This window comes from Postia placenta (genome assembly GCF_002117355.1).
Source record: "Postia placenta MAD-698-R-SB12 unplaced genomic scaffold POSPLAscaffold_6, whole genome shotgun sequence".
Taxonomy (NCBI): Eukaryota; Fungi; Basidiomycota; class Agaricomycetes; order Polyporales; family Adustoporiaceae; genus Rhodonia; species Rhodonia placenta.
In genome coordinates, this window is record NW_020169837.1 from 1,870,431 (window position 1) to 1,886,133 (window position 15,703).

Genomic DNA, 15,703 nt, shown 5'->3' on the forward strand with positions numbered 1-15,703 from the left:
GACGTCGAACTTAGTGAAGAGCGTAGCGCCTCAGAGCTTATCTACCATCTCGGCGATCAGCGGCAGTGGATAGCGATTTTTGACAGTGATCGTGTTCAGCCGGCGGTAATCCTGCATGGGTCAAAGTGTCCCTTCCTTCTTTTTGATGATGAAGAAGGGGGACGAGATGGGCAACTTCGACTCCCGTATGTAGCCTTTCGCCAGCTGCTCCTTTAGGAACTTATCCAGCTCCTCCTGCTCATTGTTCGACAATGGGTACACCTTTGAGTGGAACGTCGAGTAGCCAGGCACGAGTTCGATTGCGTGATCATATGGCTTCCTTTCGGGTAACCGTTCTGATGCTTCTTTGGAGAAGACATTCAAGAACTGGTGATACTGCTTCGGTACTGACTCCTCGACGGGCTTAACGACCTTCTTCTTGATCTCTTCCTCCACAAACAGCTGGGAATAGGTATGTCCTGCTGCAACGAACAACTGAGGAGCGCCTGGAAGTGTGATACCTTGCTCCCAAGCCTTGATCAAGTTGGTCTCTGTCCACTCAACCTCTTCCGGTTTCTCCTTGGGTTCAAAGTCTGGGAGTACCTTACTCCGGCAGGCACCAACGACTGACCATTTGGATTTTGGCGAACGCCTGCGTGCCGTGGGCCTGACCCCCGTATCATGCATAGTTGCTGCTTGCTCCATTCGGCCAGTCTTTCTGGCACTGCACATTTCAGGGCATCGTGACAGTTTGAAGGAGCCTGTCTCCCAATCGATCTCAGGGTTGTGCTCGCGTAGCCAATCCAACCCGACAATCACATCCTCTGGACCTATGTCTGTGACCGTAAACACCGTTTTTTCGATGTGTTCTCCTATCTGCATCTGTAGCACGGCTACTTTCGAGATGCTTCCATCCTTGTTGAGTGTTCCATCGATATTGTAGAGCGGAATTGGTTCCTTCAATTTCCGCGTTCGTACTCGATTCTCCTGGATGAAACACTTGTTGATAAACTTTGTGGTGGCTCCGCTGTCCACCATTGCGACTATGTCCTTGTGCTGTCTTTCTCCTTTGAGGCGCACCGGAATGTGAAAATGCTGAGACCCGTGGTCTAATTTGTACACATTCGCAGTTGCCAATACATTGTACAGATTGTTATTATGTGGTCCAACACGTGCGGCATGAAGCGCGGACCTGATCAAAAAGACTCCTCTTTCATCGCCTGGTAGTGCTCCAACTCCTTGCACATCAATTTCACCTGTGCCATCAAGGCCGCCAGCGTCTCAGATTTCTCTGGACTTCCTGAAGCGGCACTTGTACTTGCCGAGGGTGATGTTGTGACGGGGGCGCTTGTCGCGGCCTGGGTAGAACCCGAGGCAACCGTAGCCCATGCATCAGCGCGCTTGGTGTAAGGTTTGTCCTTACAAATGGGGCACTCGAAGCATCAGTACCCTTGCTTCCCACAGCTGAAGCAACTGCCAGAGAAGTCTCCTTTTCCGACGGCAGTGTTGATGCTGGCCGACACTCCATGTGACCTGGGTGTACCACCATGCGCTCCACCTTGTCCACCTCCTCGGGCCGAGAAGAAACTGTTCAACTCGGGCCGACGGGCCCGGCTGATGTCGAGTATTTGCTCGACTTCCGTGGCACGCTTGTCAGCATCTTCCCACGTGGTGAACATTTTGAGCTCGATTTTGCGGTAGACACGGGAGGGGATACCGCTCAGGTACTTGTTGCGGAGTTCCAGGTCTCCATACCCGGAATGGTCCGCCGGACCCTTGAATAGTGCGGAGAATTCCGCAGCGGTGTGTTTCTCGTGGACTGACTTGTCCGCGCAGAGCTTTGCCAGTTCCACCTGGGCTGCAGCTTCGTCGTCGAGATTGCCAAAGCAGGCCTTGAGCGCGGTAGCAAAGGCTGCCTCATTTGCAAACGGGGTTGTGACTCCTTGGGTACCTAGCTGTACCGATACAAGCTGGGCAAAGAATGGAGTGGCCCAGGTACGAGTGTCGCCATCAAGGAGGCTTAGAGCGACCTGCACCTTGAGCTCGATGGTTGTCAATAACGTGTTGACCAGCCAGTAGATGCAGAGTTGGGATAGGAACCGATCGCACTCAATGATGGTTTTTCCATTGTATTGCAGGGGGAGCAGGAGTCTCAGTGTCTCCTTGTCAGGAGGGGACACTGGGGATGACATTACCAGCGATGAGGGGGACGGAGGACTGCCCGCGGGCAAAGGTGGCTGTTGTGACTGTCCACCGGGTGAACTTCAGGAGGAGCGAGTGCTTGAGCGGCTTCGCGGCAGCGTCGGCGGTGGAGGCGATGGAGGAAGTCCGGAGGCGGGGTGACATACAATAGGGACTGGAGTCGAGGAGGAGATTGCTGATGACGAGCTGGCCCAAGTAACCGCTGGACTGTCACTGGGCTCAGGCTTCGGGTTCCTTTTCAACCGCGGCCCCAAGGAGGGCTGGGGGATTGCTTGAGGGGTCGCTGCAGGCTCTGCGACTGCCTCAGTTCTTCGAGGGAGATCAGGATCTCCTCGCGCTTGACCTGTACTGGTGACAGGTTGGGGAATGCGGGTGCCCAGGGATGCGGGTTGGGACGGGACAGGAGTGACGTGGTGAGAAGTAGATCTCGATGTGCTGGTGTACTGGAGTGCGGGGCCGCTGGGGTGCTAGACTCATCTGATTCACACATAGCATCTTTCCTCGGCAGTGATGGACCGTGGAGTGCGATTAGGGCACGGTTGTCGATCACAAATGAAAAATGGAGCTTTGGATCTGTCGCTCTCTGGGTCGTTGCAGGAGACGTCGATTTGTTCTTGTGTGTCGAATGCATGCTCGAGTTGAGAGCAGTCGAAGAATTCGTCAGCCACAGTGATGGGGGAAGGAAGGGGAGGTGCGCGTGCTACGAAAGGCCATACTAGCTAGCTTACACCTACGGCGCCCGAGATAACACTAAGGTTCGCAGTTCACGTGGGGCCCAGTACTGCTTTTGGCTAGTATGCAGCAGGAACCTAAGCCACGCGTCCGTGAGGACAAGTATCGCCCACTGAAGTGCAGATACCGAAGAGTTCGTTCCCCGAGTGGTGGTGATGTATTGTAGGCTATCTAAGTATAGTAAGGGTGCGCACCACCCGACCTATAGGAAGTGTGAAGTGAGTGGGAGTTGTGTGTGAATGCCAGCAGCGAGGGGAGTTTCGACCTAATGTCGTGACTTGGGGTCAAGCGACAGAGGACAAACAAACGCGAAGGCTGGAGGTGTTCGACTGGGTCTCACCGAAGCGATGGTGAGCAATGCTCAAACCTAAGGCTAGGAACAAGAAATGTATTAGTTAGTTAAGTAAGAAAAGGAATACATGAGAGGCTTACTGACCTAGGGACAAGAGGTCGAAACTGAGGTCCCTAGGGCAGCAGAGGCAGGTTTATATACAGGGGGAGATAAGGGCAGGCTGTGCGCACTGGTCTGTGTGCAGCTGGTCCGTGCACAGCATGCTGACGCAGCCCCGGGGGCCAGTGAGTCGGAGCGGCTGTGTCAGCGGAGCCCGAGCTGTGCCATGCACTGCCACCCATCTAATCTGATTGTACAGTAGATACGGAAATGTCCGTTTCAGGCGTATAGTACAGAGGTCGCGGGTTCGAGCCCGCAAAAGGGAAAAAATTAAAAAGACGGCTAGATGCCGTGTCAACTCATGACACACATCACCAATACTGGCTCAGTGAATGTGTTTGTTTTACCATCAGCCAGTGCATATTCTGAGGTGCGTGACCATTTGCTATCTGCTCTCGCTCTTCCTCACAGCCTCGGTCAACAGGTGGTCGCAATGGCACTTGCTGGGAAAGCCATGCCATCAGAATCATGGTGCGCCCACCCAATTAACCACAAGCACTGCCATAGTGACCCGACTCCAAGCGCACCGGACAGCTCAGTCTGGCCTGCACATGTCAATTCACAGTGGATGTTCACCTCTGTCGAGTCCCAAACAGACGAGAGCCCCCCAGCTCCTGACAGGTATGCAAACTCCCAATATCCCATGCTGATGAGCTCAAATCCCACCTCAATAGCTCTGTATTGAAGATCAAAAGTCCCTCTCTCGGCAGTGTCAAGGTGACACCACACAATCCCACTCCTGAAGTGCCAAAGCAGCGCTTGACACGCAGGCTGGATAGGGTATGTTTATTCAACTCTTCTCATGCTGATGGTCTTAATGCCATCTCAGAAGCCGGGGAAGTCTCAATGGGCAGTCACACACACTCTCTCTGCTGAGTGTTGCACTGAGTGGGATGCTGAGTTTTGACATTTGGGCAGGGGACTGATCCACCGACCTCTCATCTGAAGGGTCCATATGCTACCTGTGCCATCGTCAGAGCCTTCTGACGATGAGCTTATGATATTAACACCTCTCAGTGGTGACAAAGTGTAGCACTGCATGAAATGTAGCATTGTTCTTATGTAGCAATCAATGTGATCTTAATTCGTGTATCAAAAGTATTATGAGAGCAGCATAAAGGTCAGGTTCATGGGATCTGCCCGTGAAACAGGTGCACCCTCATGCTGCTCTCAACAATCATCCTCGGCGCGACCCTGCTCAATTCCTGCCCCATGCAGTGGCATATGTCCATATACCACTGGTAACAGTTCCAGACATGGCTGCAGAGTCTGCCCAAATTGTGCCTTGTCAAGGTGAATTGTCTTGGAGATAAATCTATATCACATGTTAGATATGAGTTGGCGACTGGGATAGACATGAGTGTATGGTCGCCAATGTTTGTTCTTAATATTGGTCCCCCACTCTGTGACACGCGCTGTCCACCACATGATACAACGGTCTATACTCCTATATTGATGCCTGACTCGTAGGCAACGAGCAAGGGCTTATGGACAGTGCGTTGTCCTGAAGATCGAGCGAGGAAGTCGAGAATGACCACTACCCCAAGCGAAGAGGAGCAGAGACTTGAATGAATAGCTAGGTCGAACTTAGGGTTCGACCGACTAATGGTACAACTACTTATACAAGTACCATCTACGCACGGACCACTGTATCTGTGTGGTCGTGTTAGTAAAGAAGGAAACGTAGTGGTACGATACCAGGCACGAAGTGCGCATGGACCCCATTATGTAAGCTACATAATGTTCAACCCGCGGGTGAGCGCTAAGATGGGCGCCAGTATGGGCGCTAGTAGTACAAGAAATAGAATGGAAAGATAAATGTTTCACCACGCATCCACATGTGACCAAAAATCCTGCACTTTGATGGATTTCCCGACAGTTGGACCATGGTGGGTTACCTTTCATTTTTTGGGCGCTGTTGCTGCCACTGCATCATCTTCATTACTGGACTCATCCACTTCGGCCATGTCAAGGTCAGAGGCATCCAAAGTCCCACTGTTTTCCCACATCAAACGGTGCTATGGCACTGATGGTCAGCACACACAGACTACAATGAGGCCATGACCTACATACCAAAATCACAATATGGATTTGGTAGTCTGCCGAAAGAGTGCTGCCCGGGCTGCCCATCTTGAATTTGGTAGCAATCAGCCAGGTGGCCTGTTCAAGGCTGCATTGTGCAGCACCCAGGCTGACACTTTTCAGAAGCTACACGCCTTGTGTTAGACCTCATATGCCTATGAAATACAGTATCACAGCTTACCATTTTCCGATATTGATTTCATGCCAATGATGCATAATCACGGCAAACTGCCATGAGCATGTTCTCACGTACCGGATTGCCATAAATTTGTGTGAATCCCAGCAGGTCTTTGTCACGCCGGAGTTGTTCCTAGGACCCATCAGTTTGACAGTAGACATTGTCACCATGCTTGCACCTCAATATTAAATGCCAGACTCATAAAAGCAACACGGCCAGGCTCAATGATCTTGTCTCAGGCATGAATTACCACTTGTTTCTGTGTTGCTCGTCAGAAAGGCAGGCACAATACTTGTTAGTGACTTGCCTTGTGATCCTTCAAAAGCTCCCATTTCCGATCAAGACTGCTTTCAACACTTTGCAGTAACACCATGAATTTGCCGTAAGCAACAGATTGCACTTCCACATTGTTGAGTACACAATACTGTGTTGCCTGCTGATAGATGTGTATGCAAATGTCACCAGGCTCGAGATCTTCTCCGAGCTGGTTGCACAAAGGTAGATCAGCAATGGCAGTGCCTGTTAGGAGTATGCCACAGACCTCAATGAACACCTGGAGATCTGAGTATTGTTCTGACCTCAGTTGCAAGCAGTTCGCAACAAGCTCCAACCATTGCTTGATGTGCACCTTATCAAATGACATGTGGTGAGTGGAGGAGGTCTCAGGGTGGGGTGAGAAGCCTGGTGGGGAGGATGATGGCACCACAGATGTGTGTGACGCTGCCATGGCCAGAGTGCCGAGCCCCGACATGTTTTCATAGTGGAAATGAGGGCAGAGTTGAACTATTCATGGGATTCGCACTCCCGGAGGGAAGATGATCCAAAGGAAAAGACATCAGGATGTATGCGAGGGGCGCAGGGGGAGTCCAAGGCTATCCTGATTTATATACCGCAAGCCTTGTTGATTGCTCCTGTTTGCGAATTTAAACAAACCAGTTAAACAATGGCAATATCAGGCACACCGCAGATGTTGATGCGACGGGACATGTCAGGCATGTGACTGTGTTTACATGGTCCAGGAAGGGGGGCATATCTTAAATACTAAAACTAGTCGTGCATTGGACGTTGCATGTGTTGCGCAAGTCACTTACTGCCAGTGCTGCCAGGGCTCTTTAGGGGCACGGCCATCATCTTAGGCCCACCTGTATGGAGGAGGCTGAGGGTGCTCAGGGGAGTGCGAACAGGCGATGAGAACACGGCAAGGAGGGTGCACACATTGTGAGCATCTGGGTGCATTCATACTTGATGGCCTCCAGCATATCATAGAGAACATTTGGTTGGTGGTGCTGTTGAGCAGCAGCAGGCCTGCACTGCGGGCGCATGTCAATGGCTTCACACTGGATGGGATCGGCTCCCTCCTTGCATTGTGGTGGCCTTCAGCGTATTGTAGAGCTGCTTCAGATGGCATGTCATAGTGTTTGCACCACTCTGAAGCAGGCCAGGCTGCAGACGTTGGTGTAGATGTGCAGGTGGTGGAATGTGACAGGACTGACAGACCTGCAGAAGACAAGGACTCTTGGCTGCTTGTCCTGGTGTGGCAATGTGCTCATTCTTGTTTGCTGATGTTCACACTCCTCCATGCACTACATTGTTCATGGCTGTGTGTAGCAGAGCTCACACTTTGCAAGGCTTGGATTGAGTCTGACGGGTGTTCCAAGCATCAACCTCGCTGCATGCACCCGCCAGGATTGCCATCTCAACATCCAACTGCACCGGCTCCATACGAAACACTTGCACATACTGAGCATCACACATTTGTGCCATATTTAAAATGACATCCTTGGGGACTTTATGATGCACACGTGCATGGGTACTTGTGGTGAGCTCATGCTCTTGGTAGATGGCAGCTGTGGGCCATATAATTGTGTTGTACGTTCACAAGACATAGTATATCCTACACTGTAGGTTAGTCAGGGATGTGTGAGATGCGCAAGGGACCTACAAGAGGGGCAACAGATACCCAGTGTGCTGCATGCAATTGCAGGTACCCATAATGCGGCGCTTTGCCTGTGACCATGAACAACTGGATGAGTGTTTTGTCTGCATGTCCTGCAAGTGCACTGAAGCTGTTGGTGACCTGCAGAATCTCCATCACATGCCCAATAGATGGTGCAGGTGGTCGCGAAGATCCAGCAGCCGGCGGGGTGGTGGTTTGAAATATAACCCAAGCCCCAACCACATAACCTTTGCCAGCGCAGAATTGCACCAACTTGCATTGCCGTAGAGCAGGTGGTGGTTCTGTCAGCATTGATGGCAGTACTCTCGTGGTGAGTGTTTGCAGCCAGGCAACATGCGCACCCATCTCAATGATGCACTGGCCTAGGAGTCCTCAGAATTAGCCATTAGAATATGTGCAGCTGAGGCATGACATGCATACCAAGAGAATGCTGTGCGATGGCATCTGTTGCCTTGCTTAGGCCATAATAGTCCATGATGACATTCTTGACATCCATGCGAGGGTGCACCAAAGCCAGAGGATATCGGCCGGCAGTCATCCAGGCCGCAGGGTCACTGTCAGCGTTATGGCATGCATGCCAACCTGATGTGGGATCCTGGTGCATGAAAATGCCACCGCTAAGGAGATGGCATATGCGATTCACATGCGCAAACCCACATGCAATGTCGCGAGATGGTGCATGGCAATTGCTATGGATCCTTTGCATGTGAATGATGGCATTAAAGGATTCAAAACCTTTGGTGGCAAAAAGAATGGCAGGTCCAAAGTGTCGCACATGTGCCACCAAGTGGAGAATGATATGGAATTTTGGTTTATTAAACCACCATGGTGTCCAGTGTGCAGTACAACACAGGAAATGCTTGATCACTCTGTTCATACTCTCCTGGAATAGACAGCATCAGCGTGAATGTCAGAACACGTGAGTCGGTATGCACACCAGATGAGATTCCAGATCCTCAATCACAGGCTGCCAAATCAGTGGAACCAAGGTGCAGAGCATGAGCCATGCATCAAAACATTCTGCAGACACCATGTTGTACAGCACAAATGATGCAACTTGACTAATGGTTTGGAAATTGCGGCCGGTGAGTGATCCCACATATGTGACCAATGTTTCACCAGCTAATGATGGCAAGCCCAGGCCTGACACGTCCAGTGACGACAACCAGGTCTTCAGCAAGTCTTTGTGATCCCTGGGGATGCATGCAATTGCATCACACCAGAAGTATTTGATGAAGCCAAGGAGTACAACATGGAGTATCTCAACTGGTGTATCGTGATTCACGTCCAAATCTGTGAATTGCATGAGTGCCCTGCAGACACACTTGGCGCATCACAAAAGCAGAGACTCACCATGGATATGAAAAATAGGACTGGATGTGTTGGCCGGAAACTCTGATGTGATCATCTCATCAATGATGGCTTGCTTCTCGCCGTGACTGCCATGCAATTTGCATGAGAAGGCAGCAATTCTATTAACAAAATGGTCTTGAAAAGTGTCCTTCATGCCAGTTTCTGTTTTCATTTGCTTAGCACGAGTGGTGCCACCGACTGTACTGGCTTCTTGGAATATAGCTTGCAGGTGGCCTAACATCTCATTTGAAGTTTGTGGTCAGATGTCCTAACAAGGGCATCAGTGTTATGGTTGTTCGACATGTGAGCAATCACGCACTGCAAAAAAGTGTCGCGCTCGGTCAACAAGTTCCTGCAGAGTCTCAGCACAGCGCATTTTCTTCGCTCTCTTGCTATGACTACCAGCGGAACTGGCAAAGGTGTTAGAGTGCTTGGAATTGCTGTCTGCTTGATGTCCCGAGCCTGCCAACTCATCGTGGGGTAAATCCAATTCATCAGAGGCATCACACCCTTTGACCCAGCAGTAACGGCAAAAGAATTTACCTGCTAGGCTGACATGGCAGGCAAGCTCGCTCTGCATGGGATTGTCACCCAGCAGAGCGAGTACCCCAGGGATAACGAGGATCATTTCCTTCAAATGGATATCCCAAGCCCAGATCCCATTGTGTTGGGCATCCCTTAATGTCATGAAGCAGCATCAGTGTAAACAGATCATGAGTGAGCAGAACTGACGTACTCCAGCTGTGAGACAATTCTGTCAAGCATTTCGAAAGGGGGTGCAATGTTGGACGTTGATAAGAAGTGTACATTACTCTCTTGCTGCCCAATGTTGTGGGGGAGCCCCACCGCCGTAAACAACCATGAGTTATGTTTGTTCCATTTCTTTGATATGTTTCCAGAGGTGTCATCGCAATAAAGCCACATCATGTACAACATGACATGATGCCCTTTTGCCTGTGAACACCAGCAGTTGCCTGCTGCCGGGTCAGTATATGTTCATGGATAAATCCCAGAATTGCAGGGATGAATAACACCTGCACACCATGCATGAGCACCAAGCAAATTGTCAAATAAGATGGAAGACTTACCAACAATCACACAAGGATCTGGAAGGTTGTCAGTTTGATAGGTGGCCACCAAGTTCGGCAATGATAACGAGAGCTGTGTGGCCGCAAAGTGGATTGGTTGGAATTCATGCACTAGGTACCCACAATGTCCATGGTCTGTACTGACAGGGAGTAGGTGCCAACATTTGCCAAACATCAATTGATCCCTAGCAGGGGACTTGCATGTGTACCAGCAAATAAGGATAATGAGATTACCATTGCGCAACTTTGCGGGCTCATAGAGGAAGTAATCCTGATGGTCCATGCAGATCATCTGGCTTGCAATCTGAGGGCTGAGCTCGTGCAGCCACTGTCGGCCTTGTCATGCTTCTTGAAGATGCCTGCATTTTCAGGGTAAAAGTGCAGGTGTTCTCAGACAACTGGGTTGGCCATTTCTTGCCCGACGTCAGCAAGCTATGGCATTGAGAGAGGCTATTACTTACCTGCACGATGATTGAGTGCAGGTCATTGACATAGTATACATCACTGAGGGGGCCCTTGTACCAAATAGAGGTGATACCACATAGGTGCTGTAGGAACTCATTGACTGCCTTCAAGACAGCAAGCAATGGCCTATTGTCGACACCGAGTATGTCCAGACACCAAAGGATCATTTGCATTTGGGTATCGGAAAAAAGCGAACACGGCAGATGGCGCAAAATATCCAGGATGCATGTCTGGAGGACAATGAGCATAAGAGACATACACTGGCAAGTGAGTGTATGCACTACCTTGTCAGGCCAAGGGAACCAGTTAGGCTCCTCATCAGAGTGGCCACACATACAATGCAGGCCTGAGGATAAATGATCTAAAAGGTTCCACTGAATGAGATTAGCACAGATTGGGAAAGAGGACAAGCATACCGGGTGTGCGCTCTGCATATTCTTGGGTGAGCCTGTCTTTGGACCATTCGCTGGGCTCACTGTCGGACATGTCATGCTGCAACTGCGGGTTTGCAGCAAGCCAATCAAGCAAGGATGTAGTCAAACTTGCGACTGCACCCTGGACCATGGTGGGTGCTAAGTTGCCGCTAATCTGAGATGAAATTGCCTCCTAGTCGAGGATCATGTTGTCTTGTTGATCAGAGTGGCCGAGATTGATAGACAAGTTGTGTGTGATGTCTTGAAGTAAGTTGTAGAGTGGGTCGACAACATGAGGAATGGTGCTTGTGGTAGCCTTAGGGTCAGGAGCCTGCATGCGATATTGTAATGCCTGTTGATGCCAGCTGGAAGATTCATGATGCCTGGCATTGCGCAGTGTTAAGCAGTGGTGGTTGTGGCAGGCCGTGCATGTCCAAAGGCCGCGGTTATCACCCACACCGGGGATCCACCCTGAATATACAGTCAGTGCCTCCAGCTGGTGCAAGCTCAGATACGTACATCTCGAGGCCAATAAGCTCTGCCCAGGTTTGGGCGTAACTGTGGACAGGGCTGGTGGCATGGCATGAGCAACATACAGAACAATGAGAATAAGAGCAACAAGAAAACAAGGGCAGAGGAGCGAATATATACGAGGGCAGATGTGTCAGTGTGTCCTGGGACACGCACGTGAGCTTGCACGCATGTGCCACCCTGTGCCGTGCGCCCCGTAACACTGGCCCCCGGACATGGTGGCAGTGGAAGCAAATCATTGTGTGCATCATTTCCAGCGTGCTGGCGTGTTCTGGGCAGCATGCAGGAGGGCACGTGCATGCATGCGCACATCATTGTGCATGGCACGGAGAGATGATGGCATGCAGGCAGGCAGCAAACAGCCGTTCGGCTGCCAGCTCTTGTCCTTGCCTAATATGGCAAGTGCATGGTGATTTCGCCCACCTGCGTGCCCGCAACGTGTGCACGCAATCTCGCGCCGTATAACTCCAGGGCGGCACAGGCTGGTTTTTCATGCTTTTTGTCCTTGACATCCGTGTACTCCCTTGCACCCATACCTATGTCTGCGCCATCTGCCCCATCCGTCATCGACCTCACCTCAGCCAAGCACATCCAATTGCAGCATTAGATTGATGCCATCAATCAGAACGTGGGCAAGAAGTTGATCGTGCTCTCAGGGAAGGTCGACGAGCTGTGGGAGCGCATGGCCCGGCACTACAGCCTCAATCTTGCCCAGGCTATTGAGCCCGCATTGCCTGCCTCCGGCCCGCGCCCCATCAACAAGGAGATCCAGTGCCGGCAGTGGGCACATCTCCATGATCTCACTGATGAGTGGTGAGAGAAGGCTGCACGGGGCATGCCATTTGTATTGGATGAGGATGCGGCTTGATTAGGTGCACCCGCTGCATCGGTATCTGATGTCCCATTAATCTGACTTCCTGGCTTCTGCACAGTGTGTTCTCCTGCATGCTCGGCTGCAGCTCCCTTGCTGGTGAGCCCCAGCCTTTCAACTCCCATGGCTGTAGCTTCCTTGGCAAGCCTGCCCTCGACACCATCACACCAGGCCGAAACGATGTTTGATACCATCAGGTCATGGGTTGAAGCAGCACAGGCTGGCAATCCATATGCAATTGCAGGCCTGATGGTGGCACAATGGCTGCTTGTACCCAATGGGACTTCTGTTGCCGGGCCTTCCTCGCTATTGATTCATGTGAGTACCTTTCACATACAGCTATGGATCCTTTCCATCCCTGTTGACTTTGCCATTTTGTAGACTGTATCAATGTCTAATCAAGTACCTACTGTCAATGCAAGACTTTGTACACAATATGGAGGTACCCAGGCCTGGGAAACCATCAAGGTCAGCATGTGTTGTCATGAACATCTTTATGGGAAGCTGCAGGATGCATTTGGAGGTGACAAAGACTATTTTTATGCATTCTTTGCTGAGCCATCAGACCCGCAGAAAAGGTGCAAGCAGGATTTGTTGTGTTTGTACAGGCTTGTGATTGAAGCCATTCCTCACCACAAGAAGGATATTGCTCACGAGCAGCTTAAGCCGGAATACCAAGATGTGTTCAGTACATTTTCAGAGCAGTGTTGCATGAAAGGTGGAAGAGCATGAATGATTGGGAGATTTGGTGGGAGCTTGGCTTAGAGCAGTATAGATAGTAGCCATAAACACCACTATTCATTTACATCACATACTGCTTTACATAGTGCATGAATGCTTACCATTGTTCCTATTGTAATCTACCATATATTTGTGATTGTCATTCAGAGCATAGAAGTAGCAGAACATGGTGATTGCCTCCACCTGTGACCATCCGCCACAAGCAGCTATTTCATCAATAGACCAGTTAAGCTGCTTGACACAGTACTGGCACCCACCCCATCAGAATGAGTGCATGCCATACATGTCATGACTTGGTATGGTGTCTAGCCGGTTTTTAATTTTTTCCTTTTCACGGGCTCAAACCCACAACCTCTGTACTATACACTCGAATGAACAAGTTGTTATCTACTGTACAATTAGATTAGATGGGATGGCAGTGCATGGCACAGCCCGGGCTCCACTGACACAGCCATGCTGACTCACTGGCCCCCGGGGCTGCATCAGCATGCTGTGCACAGACCAGCTATGCATGGACCAGCACGCACAGCCTGCCCTAAACCTCTCCTGTATATAAGCTGGCCTCTGCTACCCTATGGACCTCAGTTTCAACCTCTTGTCCCTAGGTCAGTAAGCCCTCATGTATTCTTTCCTTCTTTCACTAACTAATATATTATCTTGTCCCTAGCCTTAGGTTTGAGCATGCTCACCATCGCTTCAGTCAACCCAGTTGAATGCCCCCAACCTGCTTGTTTGTTCTTCCTTGTCGCTTGACCCTAAGTCGTGACAATACAAGATCCACAACTTGTAGCCAAGACCTTGCAGGTCCTTGGTCAAGGCATGGCTGAGAATAGCTGATGTCTAAATAACAAGATTGAGCCACAGCAAACAAGAAAAAACCATAAACAGCATGCATACCATTGGTTGATCATATAGAATCACACCATGAACAGAGACCTTCTGAAAGAGCGGTCTGAGTGGCTGGACATCTTTCCCGTACATTGCCAAAAGACAGATGAGCGCACACATCAGACAGATCTTCAGGTTTGTTTCATTTGCCCACAGTCACCAAACATGGTTGATACCTGTCTGGGCAGACTTGTGCACACCAAGCTGCACATCAATGTAGCAGCCTAGCAGGTTACAACTATCAGCAGTAGCTAACAATCAATAAAGAGGAACTCACATTCTCCCAGAACAATATCCATGCTCTCGAACTGCAGCATCTGCTGCAAAAAAAAAACAAAAAAACCAATCAGCATCATGCACACCAAACACAGGCCTCCATCAGCACTCACTATCTCAGTCAGCATCTTGTACAGCATCATCCAAAAGCTCCACCAGTCCACCTCGTAGCTGTATGCCTGCCCCTGCATCACCTCTGGTGCCAGGTACTCTGCTGTCCTGCAGAACATCGTTGTGGTGTTGAGCAGCCCAGATGGGGCCCACCCATTCGCAAGCTCCTGGCCCTTCTCACCCTTCATCCACTGCAGCATCGCTGCAACTGGCATGCCCATAGTGAAGTTGCCGCAGAAGCTCGACGGCATCAGCAGCGTAGTGATTGGCAACGTGCGGCACAGGAACTCCTTCAAGAGCCCAAAGTCTGTGAGCACAATGTGCCTGTCTGTGCCGATGAGGATGTTCTTTGGCTTCAGGTTGTGGTAGATCACACCCGCTGCATGCAGGCCCTCAACACCCTTGATGATTTCCATGGCATAGAATCATGCGCAGTCGCGCCCGAGCCGGCCCCAGTGCACAAGCTACATTACGAGGTCACTGCCCGGGTGGAAGTTCTGGCATCACACTGTGTCAGACGCAAGGGGTGCCACACAGACAGACGGCAGGAGACATACCATGACCAAGACAGGTGCTGCCTGCATGCCTGGGTCCATCAACTTGCCCCACACCTTGCATGCTGCATGCCACCCCATTGTTGACACCAACGAGTCATCTGCCTCGCTTGCAAGTGGCAACAGCAGGAAGATCTGTGACACGCGTGATGTCAGGTCCATGGACTGCGAATGTGGGATGCATGCCACATGTGCATGACCATTGGAGGGTATGGGTGTCAAGGGTGCACTTGTGTCATCCTCTGTGTCAGTGTTGCTTGCCACTGCTGCTGCTGAAGTGTCTATGGGTCCTGGACCATCCACCACTACTGACAAGGCCCAAGGCGATCAAGGCATTCAATGACCGCATGATGGCAGATGTTCAGTTGGACAGTTTGATTAGCCACAGTGCATCAATACTCACGTCCTGCATGCTGGGCTCATGCCTTGCCAGTGCCGGTGTCATGTGCCAAAGTGGTTTGGCACAGATACATAAATAAAAAACAGTCATATATGCGAACTATTATGCAGACATCTAATATACCATTTCTTCAACCATGCACTATACAGTTAATGAGGACAAATAGGAATGCTAATTGGAAACATCCACATACCAGCCTGAAAACTGTAGGGCCTAAAACCACTGAGCTTCCACCTCATCAAACTGCTGGTAAATACGTGCCAGCCATGCATCGAGACACTTCTGCTCATGCTCCCAAATACCCAGATGACTGGAAAACCCCATCACCATATCTAGTTGCCCATCGTTCTGGACTAGGTTGACATAGTTATTGTCCACACTGATCCTCCACAAAATCAGTGACAAATAAAAAGAAATAAAGAGAAGATAGG

General features: G+C 50.5%; 5 protein-coding genes across 5 annotated transcripts; 1 reads left to right on the forward strand and 4 right to left on the reverse strand.

The window, feature by feature from the left end:
* Positions 1 to 1,421: 1,421 nt before the first annotated feature.
* Positions 1,422 to 2,812, reverse strand: POSPLADRAFT_1140878 (hypothetical protein; the record flags this gene model as incomplete). Its single annotated transcript, XM_024485230.1, has 2 exons — positions 1,422 to 2,158; positions 2,425 to 2,812. The coding sequence occupies 2 exons, from the start codon at positions 2,810 to 2,812 to the stop codon at positions 1,422 to 1,424; spliced, it is 1,125 nt and encodes a 374-aa protein (XP_024339828.1).
* Positions 2,813 to 5,265: 2,453 nt separating this feature from the next.
* On the reverse strand, positions 5,266 to 11,051 carry POSPLADRAFT_1033630 (hypothetical protein; the record flags this gene model as incomplete). The annotated part of the gene is made up of 23 exons (XM_024476950.1): positions 5,266 to 5,382; positions 5,438 to 5,572; positions 5,700 to 5,756; positions 5,995 to 6,108; positions 6,166 to 6,407; positions 6,716 to 6,780; positions 6,840 to 6,998; positions 7,243 to 7,364; positions 7,427 to 7,471; positions 7,567 to 7,862; positions 7,923 to 7,943; positions 8,002 to 8,176; positions 8,239 to 8,316; positions 8,519 to 8,874; positions 8,935 to 9,175; positions 9,254 to 9,396; positions 9,478 to 9,611; positions 9,671 to 9,688; positions 9,874 to 9,968; positions 10,168 to 10,293; positions 10,484 to 10,717; positions 10,772 to 10,833; positions 10,904 to 11,051. 23 exons carry the CDS (start codon positions 11,049 to 11,051, stop codon positions 5,266 to 5,268), a joined length of 3,183 nt encoding a protein of 1,060 aa, XP_024339829.1.
* Positions 11,052 to 11,767: 716 nt separating this feature from the next.
* POSPLADRAFT_1046376 (hypothetical protein) lies at positions 11,768 to 13,081 on the forward strand (the record flags this gene model as incomplete). The annotated part of the gene is made up of 5 exons (XM_024479015.1): positions 11,768 to 11,869; positions 12,039 to 12,244; positions 12,449 to 12,620; positions 12,684 to 13,006; positions 13,030 to 13,081. The coding sequence occupies 5 exons, from the start codon at positions 11,768 to 11,770 to the stop codon at positions 13,079 to 13,081; spliced, it is 855 nt and encodes a 284-aa protein (XP_024339830.1).
* A 1,248-nt stretch (positions 13,082 to 14,329) lies between these two features.
* On the reverse strand, positions 14,330 to 14,743 carry POSPLADRAFT_1078713 (hypothetical protein; the record flags this gene model as incomplete). Its single annotated transcript, XM_024482968.1, has 2 exons — positions 14,330 to 14,426; positions 14,565 to 14,743. Coding segments are annotated over 2 exons (276 nt in total), but the record flags the coding sequence as incomplete, so codon positions are not given.
* A 39-nt stretch (positions 14,744 to 14,782) lies between these two features.
* POSPLADRAFT_1056388 (hypothetical protein) lies at positions 14,783 to 15,034 on the reverse strand (the record flags this gene model as incomplete). The annotated part of the gene is made up of 2 exons (XM_024480766.1): positions 14,783 to 14,815; positions 14,876 to 15,034. 2 exons carry the CDS (start codon positions 15,032 to 15,034, stop codon positions 14,783 to 14,785), a joined length of 192 nt encoding a protein of 63 aa, XP_024339832.1.
* Positions 15,035 to 15,703: the final 669 nt, after the last annotated feature.